At 35.3% G+C, this 16,072-nt stretch overlaps 1 protein-coding gene across 4 annotated transcripts in view; it reads left to right on the forward strand.

Moving 5' to 3' along the window:
* Positions 1 to 1,233: 1,233 nt before the first annotated feature.
* The window catches only part of LOC107863447 (cell number regulator 6), a 35,480-nt gene continuing 20,641 nt past the window's right edge, over positions 1,234 to 16,072 (forward strand). The window contains exons 1-3 of one of the 4 annotated variants that reach the window (XM_047409337.1): positions 1,234 to 1,449; positions 1,532 to 1,644; positions 12,283 to 12,397. In XM_047409337.1, coding sequence (XP_047265293.1) covers positions 1,537 to 1,644; positions 12,283 to 12,397 — 223 coding nt within the window. In that variant the 5' untranslated portion in view covers positions 1,234 to 1,449; positions 1,532 to 1,536. The remainder of the gene's footprint in view (positions 1,450 to 1,531; positions 1,645 to 12,282; positions 12,398 to 16,072) is intronic. The other 3 variants (XM_016709365.2, XM_016709364.2, XM_016709363.2) reach the window with 3 other exon arrangements.

The raw sequence follows: 16,072 nt of genomic DNA on the forward strand, positions 1-16,072 counted from the left end.
CACTTCTTCAACCCAAAGTCAAAACTTCTTATTTCTCATCTCAAGAATTCAAATCCGGATCATTATATTATACTTTTCTTTCATTGTTTTTCTCTCTTAAGTGGACTTATAACGTATGATATTTTGTAAAATTCTTTTTATAGTATAAATGATGTTCACATCCCATGGTTTATTTTGGTTTAAATTTGATTTATCTAAGCTTATATTGGTAGAATATCGTTGTTGGGATGAAAATTTTGAAATGTGTGCCCTTTTTTACATGCTTAATTAGAAATTCTTGCTTTTCTAAACTAGTGCATATCATATGTTTGATGAAATGTCCACTTGAAGTTTATTTTCTAAATTTAGTGGTGGGTGATCTAATTGGGTTAGTATGAGTACTAATGGTGTGTTTGGTGATGAATTGGTGAATTGAACTTTCTCATATGTGCTTTTATTCTATTTTCCCAAGATCTTATCTTTCATGCACACCATATGTTTGTTAAAATACAATGAATTGAAATTTTTTACTTTGTCTTGTAAGTGGAGGAGCAAATATCATGAAAGTTCAAATTTTTGTTGTTTGAGTTTAAATTTCTTATGGAATTTTTATTTTGAAAATCAGCTAAACTTGATTTTAAGAATTAAAAAATTTAGAAATAAATATGAAAGATTTAGAATAAGAAAGATATAAAAAATATCAAATATCAAATATCAAATTTGTAAAAGTTTTAAGTAAATAACCAAAGATTTTCTAAAGATTTAACTTTAAAAATAAGAAAGGATTTTAAATATAGAAAAAAATATAAAAAATATAGTTGTACAACAAAATAATTCAAATTGATGTGGCTCTCCCAGTCTCTAGCAACAAGTAAAGGGGATACTACATGACAAATGCAAATTGGAGATTCGTTAACCACTTGAAACTTTTGGTGATAATATATATATTTATATATATGTTAATAATAAAATATATGTTATGTTTACATCAGTATATTAAAGTGTGAAGTATCTTTAAGAAGTGACTTCAACATTTTGCACTTCATTAAAAACCTTCACAATAGACTAAATCGTCTAATTTAAAATAATGAAAAGTTATACGTGCAAGGTGCGTGCGACTAAACTAGTTAAGAAAAGACAGCTAAAAAGTAAATATTAAAATAATATTAAGAAGGGTAAGTTTGTAAACTTTATAAAATCATTAATTATTTCTTAAACTTTTTGTTCGATCGATATATAAAATGGAACGGAGATAGCATTAAACAAAAAAAAAAAGGAAAAATCAAAAAAAAAAAAGAAAAGAAAAAGGAGCAGCGATTTTGCATTTGCACGTTGTAATAAACGCCGGACGGAGTACAACATAAAATAATCTCGATTCTCGCCCTTCTTAGCAGTTACGCTTTACCTTGTTTGACTCCCCACACTCTCTCTCGGCACGAAAAATCTGCCACACTAAACGACTGTTACAAGGTGCAATTGGAATCTTCACTTTCAAGGCAAATTCTCTTTTTGACTTCAGTTTTATTGCTGAATTCTGATAATTTTTTTGTAGATCAGATGGCGGAAGGAGGAAACCCGTCGAGGTATGTGAAGTTGACAAAAGATCAAGCGCCGCGCGAGGATATTAAGCCTGGCGAACTTAATCAGCCTATTGATGTCCCTCAGGTTTTTCTTCTCTCTATCATTTCATTGAAGTTTTTGTTGCTTGTAAATTTTTAGTCGTACATTTCTGATTAGCTTGTTATTTTATGGTGTTTTTGGGTACAAGAATCTGAATTTAGGTACAACAACTTCAACACTAGTTCTAGTTTAAAACAAGAAACTATGAAGTATAAAAACATCCTCAACATAAGATCAAAGTGATCTTTTTAAAAAGTGTGTTTTATTTTTTCTAAAATTAAGATGAAACAGAAATATAAAACCAAGTTTCCCGATAATTTCCTTCACTTTACCCGAGGTTTTGAAATCTTCCATCCAGGATAAAATGACTTTCAATCCAACTATAGTAGTACCTCAAATAATTGAATTTGTCGAACTCACTCAACGATTTGATTGTTCACAAAGAATGTTTTGAAGACAAGAAGAGTTTTTATTTCAGAATTTTTTTCATTTATATCTAAGCCTGTGGATGAAAGCAGATTTATATAGCCATCAGATGCCTCTTCTGAAAGGTGGCAAAGGTTCACTTAAAAGGTGTATCCTTTGGAACAGTTATGTCTGTTCATTCGAAACATTGTGTCTTTTTCTGAACAGATACAACTATCTGAACAGTCACACCTTTTCCAAAACAATATGTCTTTTACTCAAAGATTGTGTCCCTCCATTTTTTATTCACACCAATTAAACCCAACAATCCCCACATGAATGGGGAATGACTATTCTTTGTAAAATTGTACGGATAAGTATGTGATCATCTAGCAAAGACTGATTGCATCTGGATAAGTGGGTTTCCCTTTGAACTTTCCGTAGTGAACATGCATCGGATGCACTTGGTCAATCAGTAGATTTGATATTTTTGAACCGTCGAGCTTTAATGTACACCTGGACAACACATGTCACACAATTAGCCTTTTACCGTTTATGGTTCTCACGGTTTTGTTCTTTTCAGTCATGAACACGTCTAGGTTTCATGAGAGCTTAGAAAATAGATCTTTACTAACATTCTCCTTGAAGCGGCTTCCACTTCGCCCTCACACAGGTGATTTCTATACTTTCAATCCTATAGATTAAACTATTTGGTCAAATCTGCCAAATTTAGATAATCATTAAAAGACTTTTTACCTTAAGTCTTATCCTTGTTTACTAAACATTGTCTACATCATGAGAATGAGTTCGGTAATTGACAATGTTAAACTTGTTAGACACAACTTTGTTTGATCTCCTTGAGCCTAGCTCTTAGGATCTCCAGTCTGCTAGGTAGAGTTACCGCCATGCTGACTTGTCCTAAGCCTTAAACCCATTCCCTTGGATGTCCTTTCCACTCCTTTTCTAGATAGGCCTTTTGTAAGTAGATCCGACATATTATCCCTTGACTTTACATAGTCAACAGTGATAATTCCACTAAAGAGAAGTTCTCTAACAGTATTATGTCTCCGTTGTATGTGACGAGATCATTGTACATCATGCTCCCTGCCCTACCTATTGCCGCTTGGCTATCACAGTGTATACATACTGGTGCCACTGGTTTGGGCCAATAAGGAATATCTTTCAAGAAATTTCGGAGCCATTCTGCTTCTTCACCGGCTTTATCCAATGCGATAAATTCAAATTTCATTGTAGAGCGAGCAGTACAAGTCTTTTTGGATGATTTCCAAGAGACTGCTCCTTCACCGATAGTAAATATATATCCACTTGTGGATTTTAGTTCGTTCGATCCGGTGATTCAATTTGCATCACTATATCCTTCAAGTACCGCAGGATATTTATTATAATGCAAGGCATAGTCTTGAGTGTATTTAAGATACCCCAAAACTATTTTCATTGCCATCCAATGAGTTTTGTTGGAATTACTCCTGTACCGACTCAATTTACTAATAGCGCATGCTATGTCTGATCGTGTACAATTCATTATATACATTAAACATCCCAATATTCTTGCGTACTCCAATTGTAAGTCACTTTCACCTTTATTCTTTTGAAGTGCAAAGCTCACATCCAAAGGAGTCTTGGCAATACCGAATCCCATATACTTGAATTTGTCAAGTACTTTTTCGATATAGTGAGACTGTGACAATGCCAACCCTTGTGGAGTTTTATGGATTCTTATACCTAAGATCACATCCGCAACTCCAAGGTCTTTCGTATCAAACTTGCTCTCGAGCATTCACTTCGTTGCATTTATGTCAGAAATGTCTTTACTAATGATCAACATATCATCCACATATAAACAAACAATGACTTGGTGATTTGGAGTGTCTTTAATATAAACACATTTATCACATTCATTTATCTTGAACCCGTTTGCCAACATGATTTGGTCAAACTTCGCATGCCATTGTTTAGGTGCTTGTTTTAGTCCATACAATGACTTAATAAGTTTACACACCTTATTCTCCTTTCCTGGAACCACAAAACCTTTAGGCTGTTCCATGTAAATTTCTTCCTCCAATTCTCTATTTAGGAATGCGGTTTTCACATCCATTTGATGGATTTCAAGACTATATACCGCCGCCAAGGCAATTAACATTCGAATCGATGTTATCCTTGTTACTGGCGAGTATGTATCAAAGTAATCAAGACCTGTTTGTTTGAAGCCTTTTACTATAAGTCTTGTCTTGTATTTGTTAATAGTACCATCCGCTTTCATTTTTCTTTTGAAGATTCATTTAGAATCTAAAGGTTTATTTCCTAGAGGAAGATCAACCAATTTCCATGTATGGTTACTTAAGATTGAATCAATCTCACTATTGACTGCCTCTTTCCAAAAGGATTAGTCTGACGATGACATCGCTTCTTTAAACTCTTGAGGCTCATTTTCTAAGAAAAATGTTACAAAATTTGATCCAAACATAGTAGAAGTTCTTTGACGTGTACTACGTCTTGGATTCTCTTCATTATGTACATTCTCACTTGGTTCATCTCGAGGTCATTAGATCCTCCTCTAGACTGTTAATGTCTAGTTTTATACGGGTAAATGTTTTCAAAGAATTCAGCATTATCTGATTTAATTACCATATTTTCATTTATATCCGGATGTTCGGATTTATGAATCAAAAACCGACATACTTTTCTACTTTTAGCATATCCTATGAACACACAGTCCACCGTCTTAGGTCCTATCTTACCCCCTTTAGGCATAGGAACTTGGACTTTTGCTAGACAGCCCACACTTTGAAATATTTCAAGTTGGGTTTTCTTTCTTTCCATTTTTCATAAGGAATTGATTGTGTCTTACTATGGGGAACTCTATTAAGTATACGATTGGTTGTAAGGATAGCCTCCCCTACAAGTTTTGCAGTAAACCGAAACTTATAAGAAAAACATTCATCATTTCCTTCAAAGTTCGGTTTTTTCTTTTCGCAATTCCGTTAGATTGAGGTGAATACAGGGTCGTAGTTTGATGGACAATTCCATTCTCTACACATATTTTGGTGAAGGGAGATTCATATTCTCCACCCCTATCACTTCTTATCATTTTTATCTTTTTCTCTAACTGATTTTCTATTTCAGTTTTGTATTGCCTAAACGCATCTATTGCTTCATCCTTACTATTTAGCAAGTAAATGTAACAGTATCTAGTGCAATCGTCAATAAAAGTTATGAAATACTTTTTCCCACCACGTGATGGTGTTGACTTCATATCACAAATGTCAGTGTGTATTAAGTCTAAGGGATTGAAATTACTTTTAATGGACTTATAAGGATGCTTTGCATACTTTGATTCCACACACGTTTGACACTTTGATTTATTGCACTCAAAGTTTGGCAAAACCTCTAAGCTAATCAGTTTTCGTAACGTTTTGTAATTAACATGGCCTAAACGTTCATGCCACAAATTATAAGACTCAAGCAAGTAAGAAGAATTTGAATTTTTATTGATTTCAACATTCATTACATTCATGTTATAAAGACCCTCGGTCAGATAGCCTTTTCCTACTTACACTTTTCTCGGTCAGATAGCCTTTTCCTACTTACACTTTTCCTTTGCTAATTATAATTTTTTCAGAAACGGTTACACATTTGAATCCGTTCTTTCTAGAAGTGAAATAGAAATCAAGTTCCTACGTAATTCTGGAACGTACAAGACATTGTTAAGTGTCAAGACCTTTCCTGAAGTCATTTTCAAGCCCACTTTTCCTGTTCCTTCTACCTTAGCCGTATCGGAGTTAGCCATGTAGATCATTTCTTCTACTTGAGCTGGAGCAAATGACGAAAACAACTCTTTGTTGGCACAAACATGGCGAGTAGCACCAGAATCCATCCACCACTCGCGAGGATTCCCCACCAAGTTGCATTCTGAAAACATAACACACAGATCATCACATTCTTTGTTGAACTCAATCATATTTGCTTGATCCTTTTTCTTGCCTTTCTTAGGGGCACGACAATCCGTGGACTTATGGCCAATTTTGCCACAGTTGAAACACTTTCCCTTGAATTTCTTCTTGGGTTGATTGCTTCCTTGTTCAACTTTCTTCCCTTTCTTAGAATTGTTTTGGTCATCTTCTACAATATGTGCTCCATTAATTGTAGAATTCCCTTTTGACCTTCTCTCGGCAGCCTTATTATCCTCTTCAATACGCGGTTGGACAATAAGATCTTCGACAATCATCTCCTTGCGTTTATGCTTCAAGTAGTTTTTGAAGTCTTTCCACATAGGTGGTAGCTTCTCAATGATCGCTGCTACTTGAAATGCATCATTCACAATCAAACCTACAAACCAGTTTATGTGAGTACTAAGAACATTTTCAATTTGTTCAATTAAGGTATTTTCAAAGATATAACTTCCGCTAGGAGATCGTGAATGATTACTTGCAATTCCTGCACTTGAGAGACAATCGATTTGCTATCTATCATTTTAAAGTCCAGGAACCTTGCAACAAAGAATTTCTTAATTCCCGCATCCTCCGTGTTGATTTCCGTTCTAGTGCTCCACACAATTCCTTCGATGTCTTAGTTCCACTCTAAACATTATAGAGGTCGTCTTGGAAACCACTCAAAGATATAATTCCTGCAAAGGAAGTCTGAGTGCTTCCAAGCCTCTACAATCATGAAATACTCTTTGTCCGAGATTCTCTCGGGCACCTCAGGAGCATCCTCACTAGTGAACCTTTGAAGGCATAGAGTGGTGAGGTAAAAGAACATCTTTTGTCGTCATCGCTTAAAGTCAATGCCCGCAAATTTTTCGGGCTTCTCCGTAGGCGCCATTGGTTGCGGAGCATTTGCTCGACTTGTTGAGGCAATACTAGTTGCCCCCACAGTCGTAGTCGCATCTTGTATTTGACTTTCGTTAGTCATTTTTCCTGTCAAACTTTAGTATTTTCAGAATACTATTTATAAAGTTAAGCAACTTTAAACTCTTCTTCTTGTTTCTAGTTAACGATGAAGATTTAATGACTTTCAATCGTCAACTGAATGATCTTTAACTTGTGATGAAAATTTTATGTATTCGAATCACTAGTTAAGTTCAAACGTAGTAGAAAGCTTAAAGCTTTAATCTCCAAAAACAAGCGATACAGATTCTGCAAGAATTATTCCTTAAGATTGTTATTTTATGGTGTTTTCGGGTACAAGAATCTGTATTTAGGTACAACAACTTCAACACTAGTTCAAGTTTAAAACAAGAACACTATGAAGTACAAAAACACTTTCAACACAAGATCAAAGTGATCTTTCTAAGAAGTGTGTTTTATTTTTTCAGAAATTAAGATGAAACAGAAATATAAAGTCAAGTCCCGCGACTTCACGGAGTGTCCTTAAGGAATAATTTCCCTCACTGTACTCGAGATTTTGAAATCTTCCTCCTAGGATAAAATGACTTTCAATCCAACTATAGTAGTACCTCAAATAATTGGATTCGTCGAACTCACTCAACGATTTGATTGATCACAAAAAATGTTTTGAAGACAATAAGAGTTTTTATTTCAGGAAATTTTTCAGTTATATCTAAACCTGTGGATGAAAGCAGGTTTATATAGCCATCAGATGCCTCTTCTGAAAGGTGGCAAAGGTTCACTTAAAAGGTGTATCCTTGGGAAGAGTGATGTCTGTTCATTCGAAACATTTTGTCTTTTTCTGAACAAACACAACTATCTGAACAGTCACACCTTTTCCAAAACAATATGTCTTTTGCTCAAAGATTGTGCCCCTCCATTTTTCATTCACACCAATTAAACCCAACATAGCTTAGTATACCTGCTGAAGCGAATAGCTAGGGTTATATCAAAGTGATCGGTAGGAGTAGTATATCGAAGGCAGTGTGTGTGAAAATATTTCATACATCTTTCTTCATGGCTGCTGACTGGAAACTCAGAATGTTTGGTCACTGGTCTGGTAATAAGATCCTGTTGTTGCATTTGCTTGTGAGTTTTTTTAATTAGCTAGCTTGCACATACCACAGGCCGGGTAAGGCAACTGAAGCAAGGGCTTGGAGGTCCCACTTCTTTTCTAACGATTATTTTCTCCAAGAAATTTTCATGTAGAAAATATAATATTTTTTTATCTTTTAATGTGGGAATTGTTGTTAGAATTAAGAAATGAAATAGTTTATAAGTAATTGTAGTATCCTTATTAAGTGGCTACCTGTTTTGTTGCCTCGTCTTTCTCCTGACAACTAACATGAACCTACATTATTCTTCTGTATTTACCTTTTTCATTCTCTCTTTCACTATTTTTGTTCTCTTATTATTAAATATTCTGAAGTCTCTCAAGCGGTCAAATCTTCTACATTCTGCCTGATAACAAAAATTTGGTGTTCTTCAAAATTTCAAGTATGGTGACAAGCCATCAATATATTGAAGCAGCACGACACCATTTCAATATCTTATATCAACTCATCAAATTCAGTGCAACAATAGCTTGATATCCTTATATCAACATCTCAAATTCTCGAGCCAGATTTTATTGTTCTAACTTTATAGTATATTTTTTCATTGAAAATTTGCATTGTTCGCATTTTTATTTCACAAGGTATGTGTGTATTCTACTCTTCCCACACTTGTAGGATTATACTTGTATGTGTTATTGTTATTCAATTTATATATGGCAACCAGAAAAATAATTAAGGCCTCTTTATGAAGTTTGGCTTTAGGCTCCAATCTTATTAAGCAACCCTGTACACACCTCAACTGTTCCACCGGTTACTTCGATGCAACCCACAGGCACAAGTATGGGATAAACCCGAGCACCAAGATCGGAGCAAATAGGCTCACACTAAGTGTCCTAACTGCATACTATGCTTGTAGTTTTATCCAACCTTATCTGAAATGACCAGATCTGTAGTTTAGAGAAATGGAAATGGAACGACCTTCAACATTAGGCTCATTATAGTAATGGAGGATTTCACAGATGTTTTAAACTAATTATAGACAGCACAAGTTTTTGAATTACCTGTAATAACTCAATTAGAGCTACATTTCTTGTTTAATTGTGGTATATAGACAAATTCAATTGTAAGACCTAAGAACAAACACTTAGATTGGTATTCCTGGTGTCCAATGTTATTAGTGTCGTTCTTCCAAGATATCAAATTGTATGCTTAGAAAGATTAAACCGACTTACAACTTTGATAGGATTTTTTATGTCAACCAGACTAGGATTTTGTACCGATGTTGTTCCGTCGTTGATGCTTTCTCATTTCAACTTAATTCCAATGAGAAGTAGTAGGGGGAAAGTTTATTTGTTTGGTCAAAGGTGCCAAAGTGTCTACTCCTTCCATGGGCAAATGATTTTTAGCCTTGATCCAAAAAAATGAGCAAATGATTGTCAGCAATAACAGGCAGCTGGATTATCCCTCGTAATCTTTCTCGGTACATTATTGTGATTCATCAATCAAAATGTATCAGTATAATCCTTTTACTGGAATTCTATTCAAGTCTTTCTAATCCTCATCTAGTCAGTTTAATGCATATGCAACTTGACAAGGAATAACTAATTGGACTTCTGTGTTTTATGTTCGCAGAATCAGAATGTGATAGATCATTCCCAATTGAACATCTAGGTTCCATCTAAGCTGTAGCCCACAGTACAGTGGTCAAGCAAGTGGTTTATTTTGTTCAGCACAAATTCTTATTTTTCCATACAAGCTATGATAAAACACATTTTTAACATGTTAGTTTTGTATTAACTCTGAGGTTGAGCTCTTGGTTTTCTTATAAACTTAAATAAAAAAGGAATTGAACTTTTAGGAATGTATCTGGTGATTATTAAGGGAGCTCAATAAATTTACCTGTAATGTATAATGTTACACACGGTAATAAGTCATAACGCCGAATGTCATTTAATTCTAAAAAAATCCAAAGGTGATATTAGGGATAAATGCAATATAATGTGGTAAGCAGTGGCCATACATGTTACGTTTAAATATGTTAATACAGTTTATAAGTGTTGTTTATCTCGTTGGTAATTGTTACAGAAGGAAATTTAGCTGATGGTGAGAAGAGGCCTCTTGCAGTCTCTCTTTTATTTCTCTTATCTTTAGCATCTTCATATGCCTTTACTATTTGTTATTTGAGTCCTTCCTCTAGCGCTGAAATGTAAGAGTAATTGGACTAGAGAGGTGTAATATTCATAATAAATATCACTATATCAAAAAGATCGATCAGTCAATCTTGAATTTTGAGCTTCTGTGATAAGCAACGTAATTTAGCTGAGTTTGTTTAACTATCCAAACTGATGCATTAGCTAATGCATATTGAAAGATGGTGCAAATCAGATTGCAGGAAGGTTTAAGTAGCAGCATAATTTGAAAGTCGTTAAGTTGCTTCAAATCTCTTACATCTTGGTTAATTTCTTATTGGTTGTTGTTAGCAGGTCTTGGTTGTTTTCTGTTCTGGTTTGTGTTGTGGTTTTCAATCTCCATGTTGTGATTGTCTAGTTTTACATAACATTCCCAAAATAGCTTTGGCAGCCTGTGCTGTAGCTGCCAGCCGGATGGTTAACTTATGCTGGAAGGTCCTGTAATAATTTCCAGGTGGCAGAAGTAGCTCAACACCCATTTCAATTTTCATCATAAATATGCCAACCCCCCAACCTCTTAGTTATGTTTCAACTCTCCCACCCTTTTTCTTCCTGTTCTTATACTCTCTTTCTGTTTCTTGTCTTCTCTTGTCTCTCATGAAATATTTCTGCTTCAGTTACTGGTTTTGCCAGTGTTCTTTTTTCTCTTATCTCAAGCTATAATTATTCTGTACTCCCCTTTTTTTTCCCCCCCCCCCCCCCCCCCCCTCCCCCTCTTTCCACTAGTTTGTCTTATGCTTAGTGGGATATCAAAAATTTATTGCCATCGTATAGCTGTATTTATTACTCACTCAGAATGGAATTCAAAGTGGAGACTAGGGTTGTAGAAAGCCAATGCTTTGTCACGTAAGCCGCTTCATAGATGAAGCTATTTTTCAGTTGTTGATTCTAGGAGTTGGATTAATATTTTAATTGCAGCTTGATCATTATAGTAGTGAATTAATATATGGTTGGCACATTTTGACGTTTTTAAGTATGCTATTCTCGTCTCGCTTTTCAGTTTAAGTCCCAAGGACCTTTTTTACTCTTTTGCGCCTTGTGCCTTAGAACACTTTAGTTGCTACATTGCATTCCTAAGTAATTTTTTCTTTGGATGAAGTTAGGTACTTCTTTAATAAATTTTTCCAAGAAGGTACTACAAAAGGATAAAAGGGATCATCAGGTTTATCTTTGTAGTTAGAGGATCATACCTTCCAAGAAATCCATAAGAAGACTGGTTGTGCACCGTATTGTGTCTACACCATGAATACAGAGACTTTAGATGTCTATACTTAAAAAAAAAGGATGTTGCATCACTTCCTCGTATTATGTATTATTCCCTTCCAACCATATGGTCCACATGATTCATAATGGATAGCGTTTGAAATTTGATTTTTTCCCTTGTCAACCCTTGGTCCCTGCAGTAAGATACTGAACTTTTCACATCTTGTGAAATCACGTGAAAACTCCAAAAATATGTAAGAAGAAAGACCAAATCTTCCAGGAGAATTGGCAATGAAGAAGGAGATGATTTTCCCAACGAATCTTGACAAAAAAAACACCTAGTTCAAAGTGAGCTCGCTCTTCTCTAATGCTACTTGGGTTAGACAAGCCTTTGTCTATAGTATTTTCCAAGGCGACAGAGTAGTATCTTTTTACTGAATAGTATCCGTCTTTGCTGGTTAACCAAAACTGAGAACCCATCTTGCTAACATCAGGAGAGCTACGCCGCAAACAATTCAATAGTTGAGTTAATTTCATCCAATATCCATGCAATTAAAACCCTCCTAAAATGTAATTGCCATTTTGGGAGTAAATTGAAGTGGCATACTAGATATGTGTGGTCATGACTCATGAGATGCATATATTGGGAACTTGTATCAAACTATATAATGGAATATGCATCATGCACAGGAATATACTTGCTTCTAAGCTATAGATGGCTATTCTGCTTAAGGAAAAATTCAGACAAATTTCTTTTTAGTTTTTCTAAATATTTGCCTGATTTTAGTGAAACATTGGCTGCCTATATTGCTCAATTTTACAAACCTCTCCTTCAAATAATCAGTGTTACTTGTACTGTTGTTTGGTCCTCCTCCATCTTGCTTTCTATTGCAAATGTCATGTGTCATCCACTTCATTGGGCAGTTAACTGTTCGGAAGTGCCATGAGTGTGGACAAGCTTTGCCGGAGAGTTTTCAGCCTCCTGCTGACGAGCCTTGGACAACTGGCATTTTTGGATGTGCAGAGGACAAAGATAGTTGTAAGTTTTTTTTGTTTTTACATTTAGCATAGCACTATAAATAATTGGCAGTCTTCTCCGGTGCTGTTTAGTGTCTACTTGTTGCACTATTGCCGATGCTTGAAATGGCATCTGAAACTGACATTATGCCATATGACTTTTGAAGTGTTGATTTTTGTATTCTTCCAATTTAGCCCGATTTATCTGCAATATATATTTGCATCTAATCGCTTATGAGTGTTCTATAGTGCAATTTTTTAAGTTGGAATAGTTTATTTTTTGCAAGCAACAGTTATTGCTTGTCTGCTACTGAAAGCTCTAAAGACTCATGATTAATAACATCTAAAACAACTAATGTTATGGTTAAACCAAAAGTAAGGTGATTGAAGTAAGGTGATTTTTCAATCACCCAAGCTTGTGTTCTAGCAGTCAATCGAGTGGAAGGTGAAACCCTTGGAGACCAGTTTCAAGTCTTAGCATAGACAAAAAATGCTAGGTGATTTCTTCTCATCTTCACAAGCCTTGCTGGGCAAGTTACGTGGTATCTGTGTTGGTGGGAGATAGCAGGTACTTGCTGGAATAATTGAGGTGCATTAAAGCTGACTTGGACAACACCATTATTGGGAAAAAAAAGAGGTCTTTCTGTGACTAATATCAAGTGTGATTATTTTATGTCTTGTAAATAGCTGGCGGTTTCACATTAGTACGGTATGTGACCTTGATCTTAATGACCAATTTGGTTTTTGGTTACTATGTACTGATAACGCTCAAATTACTCTCTTGAATAGGTGTAAGCGATCGTTATCAATACAATAGCCCAACTTAGGTCGGGGTCGAATCCAAAAGGAGTGAAAGCATGAATTCAAAATTCAAGAGTATTGATAGTCTACTAAAAGATAGACCCGTAGTGTGGATAAAACAAACATAAATGTAAAATGGGGGATTTAGTTTGAACGTGTTTATAAATGACAACTACTTCAATTTTAGTGCACTATCTTGACGTTGAAAAATGCTAAGAGTGAATTCAATTGAGAATAAACCTTGGGGTTATGCAATTCTAGGTGTGGGTTCACGCATGGGTACTTGGCCATTTATCCAACTTTTAGCTAAAAGTCATGGGTAGGCTAGTTGTAATGTATTAGTGTCAATCTTTCAATTACAACAACATATTTCACAAATGGGTTCTTTCAAACACCTCACAAGTGTGACAATTTTCCACATCTATTGCCTCAATTAACATCCTTATGTCTAAGAGATATCATTAAATGAAATGAATAAGTTATTGGTTGCATTTATTCCTCACCCATGTCCCCTTTTTCAAGAATGACATGGGTTCTAGGGTGGTTGGGTTTGCAACCCTCAACTCTTAGTTAAATCATGAATAAATGCAACACCCATCATAACTAACTAATTAGAAAAATAATTAGCTAGAACCCATGCACTACCACAACCTAAGCAAGCATAACCCCAAGATTTAGAGTTAGCTACTCATAGATAAAAGGGATATACCAAAGTTATCATTGACTTCATCCATGAGAAATAAAGACAATGTAGTTCCACACTTGGGGTTTCAATAATTCTTCAATGGAAAATCACTAACATATATTTTTCATTCAAGCTTAGTACAAAATTCTCAAAAGATGAAAAGATAGATGCTAAGTTGAGAAGTGAGAAGCTAAAAAGCTAAGAGAGATACTATGTTCAAAAGATGAAGGCTAAGTCTTGAAAAATGAGCTAAAGCCCTTTTTTTAAACTCCACTCTACATTTGATGAAAATTATAAAACTGCCACCTTGTTCTTGCGGATCCAAAGCGGATGGAGAGCAGATGCGAAGCGGATGACTCTTTTTCTTCACATTTGGTCTCTTGATGACTTGACCATCTTCCCTTTTTGCTTTTACCTACATAAATTAGCTACATCAAATTAATGGAAAAGCATGATAATTTAAGCTTAAAAGGTGCTAGCAAGTCGTCAAATTGACGAGTTATCAACCCCCCCCCCCCCCCCCCCCCCAAAAAAAAAAACTTAAATTGTTGTTTGTCCTCAAGCAACCAAGAATAATTCAATGAGATAGGGTATTTAACCCAAATCCACCTAGAAGAAAGCTATAAAAAAATAAGCTAACAAAGCTCTACAAACACTTTCCACACATGTCATGGCAACAAGTAAACCAAAACTTTTCTATAAGCACATGTATATGAAGCAAGGATGCAAGTTTGTATCAAATGAATTTTCTAAATCACAAAACATCTTAAGATAAGACACAAAATCATCAAAGTTTGTCTCAATCTTCACTATGCAACTTATTTTACTCATTTACCCAAACTGATAGTAAAACGTCACCCTTTACCCAAAAGTACTGATGCCGCCCACATGCAAGAGTTAGCTCCACACACCAAAGACATTTCAATTCTTAAAGGAGCTTAAATAAAGAAAGAATGCACACTCACTCTCACAAAGAAATTCAAGTACATCGAATAGAACCATAGGCTTGCCCTTTGTGTTTTTCGCCACTAATGTAGACTTACTTAGTTTGGAATCACCAAGGTATTGCGGGTCAAGATGAAAGTTTAAGGTGCGGGAAGGAATATATATGGATCAAGTGACTAAACGACCTCCTTTGATGCAGTCGCTCAATCCTTTGTACCCCCAAAATTTCAAACTATCCACCTTATTCTTCTTCAAATCATTTACATAGTTTCCAACTTTTTTTTTTGTTTAAAATTTACCAAACAATTCAACGCCACCATTTTCTTACTTTCACTTCTTTGACCTTTTCAAGAGATTTTCGACCTATAAGCCCCTCACTCTAATTTTTTTTTTCTTTTCAAGTTCTATGGGCTAGGCTATTCAATTTTATCATCAAGCACATCTCTTATCTTTTAAGCACATGTGTTGACAACCTTATACACCTTTCTTATCTTTTCTTTGATCAACTTCTCCCAAATACACAACCCCCCAAACTTAGGCTTTTGCCTATAATCCATTATTTAGAATCATGCAATGCATCAAAGGAGGTTTAAGTGCCGAAAGAGAGATTTTCAAACAGGTTTAGGTGTTTTAGCATGGTTATCATTATAATAAGAAAGAAAGATTGGCAAAGAGGCTCAAATGGGTTAACTAGGGAACAATGTTAAGGTGGGAATTTGGCTATGTGACGGGTCAAAAAGGGCCTCGGGTCATCCTCCAAACTAAGCTTGCCTAGACTTTCGCTTTGAATACACTCGGGGCTAGCTCTAGACTACACATGTGTACAAGAATTATTCAAAAATCTCACCACTCATGGCATCGTACTCATTAAGCAAGAAGTTAGCTTGCCAACCAATTTGAGCAATTTAAGCTTCATAAGTTACTCCGAGTCAACGACTCATCCTTGTAAAGAGAGAGCCCAAAAATTGAGTTTAATGGTCTCTCTCAAAACATCCTTGATCTTACAACTATATTTTCGGTTTTTCTCAAAAACATTTCATCCCTTGCCAATGACATTTTGAAAGTATTTTTGAATTTGTGCTTCTTCCTAGTTAACCAAAATGACTAGATACTTCACCTAAGGATATCGCCTCGTCATCCCTCATGGGTGAATTATCACTCGGTTCGACAAAGAAACTAAACTAACAACAACAACAACAAACCCAGTGTATTCCCACAACGTGGGGTCTGGGGAGAGTAAGATGTACACAGTCTATACCGCTACCT

The sequence above is a fragment of the Capsicum annuum genome, chromosome 3, assembly GCF_002878395.1.
Source record: "Capsicum annuum cultivar UCD-10X-F1 chromosome 3, UCD10Xv1.1, whole genome shotgun sequence".
In the NCBI taxonomy this organism is placed as follows: domain Eukaryota; kingdom Viridiplantae; phylum Streptophyta; class Magnoliopsida; order Solanales; family Solanaceae; genus Capsicum; species Capsicum annuum.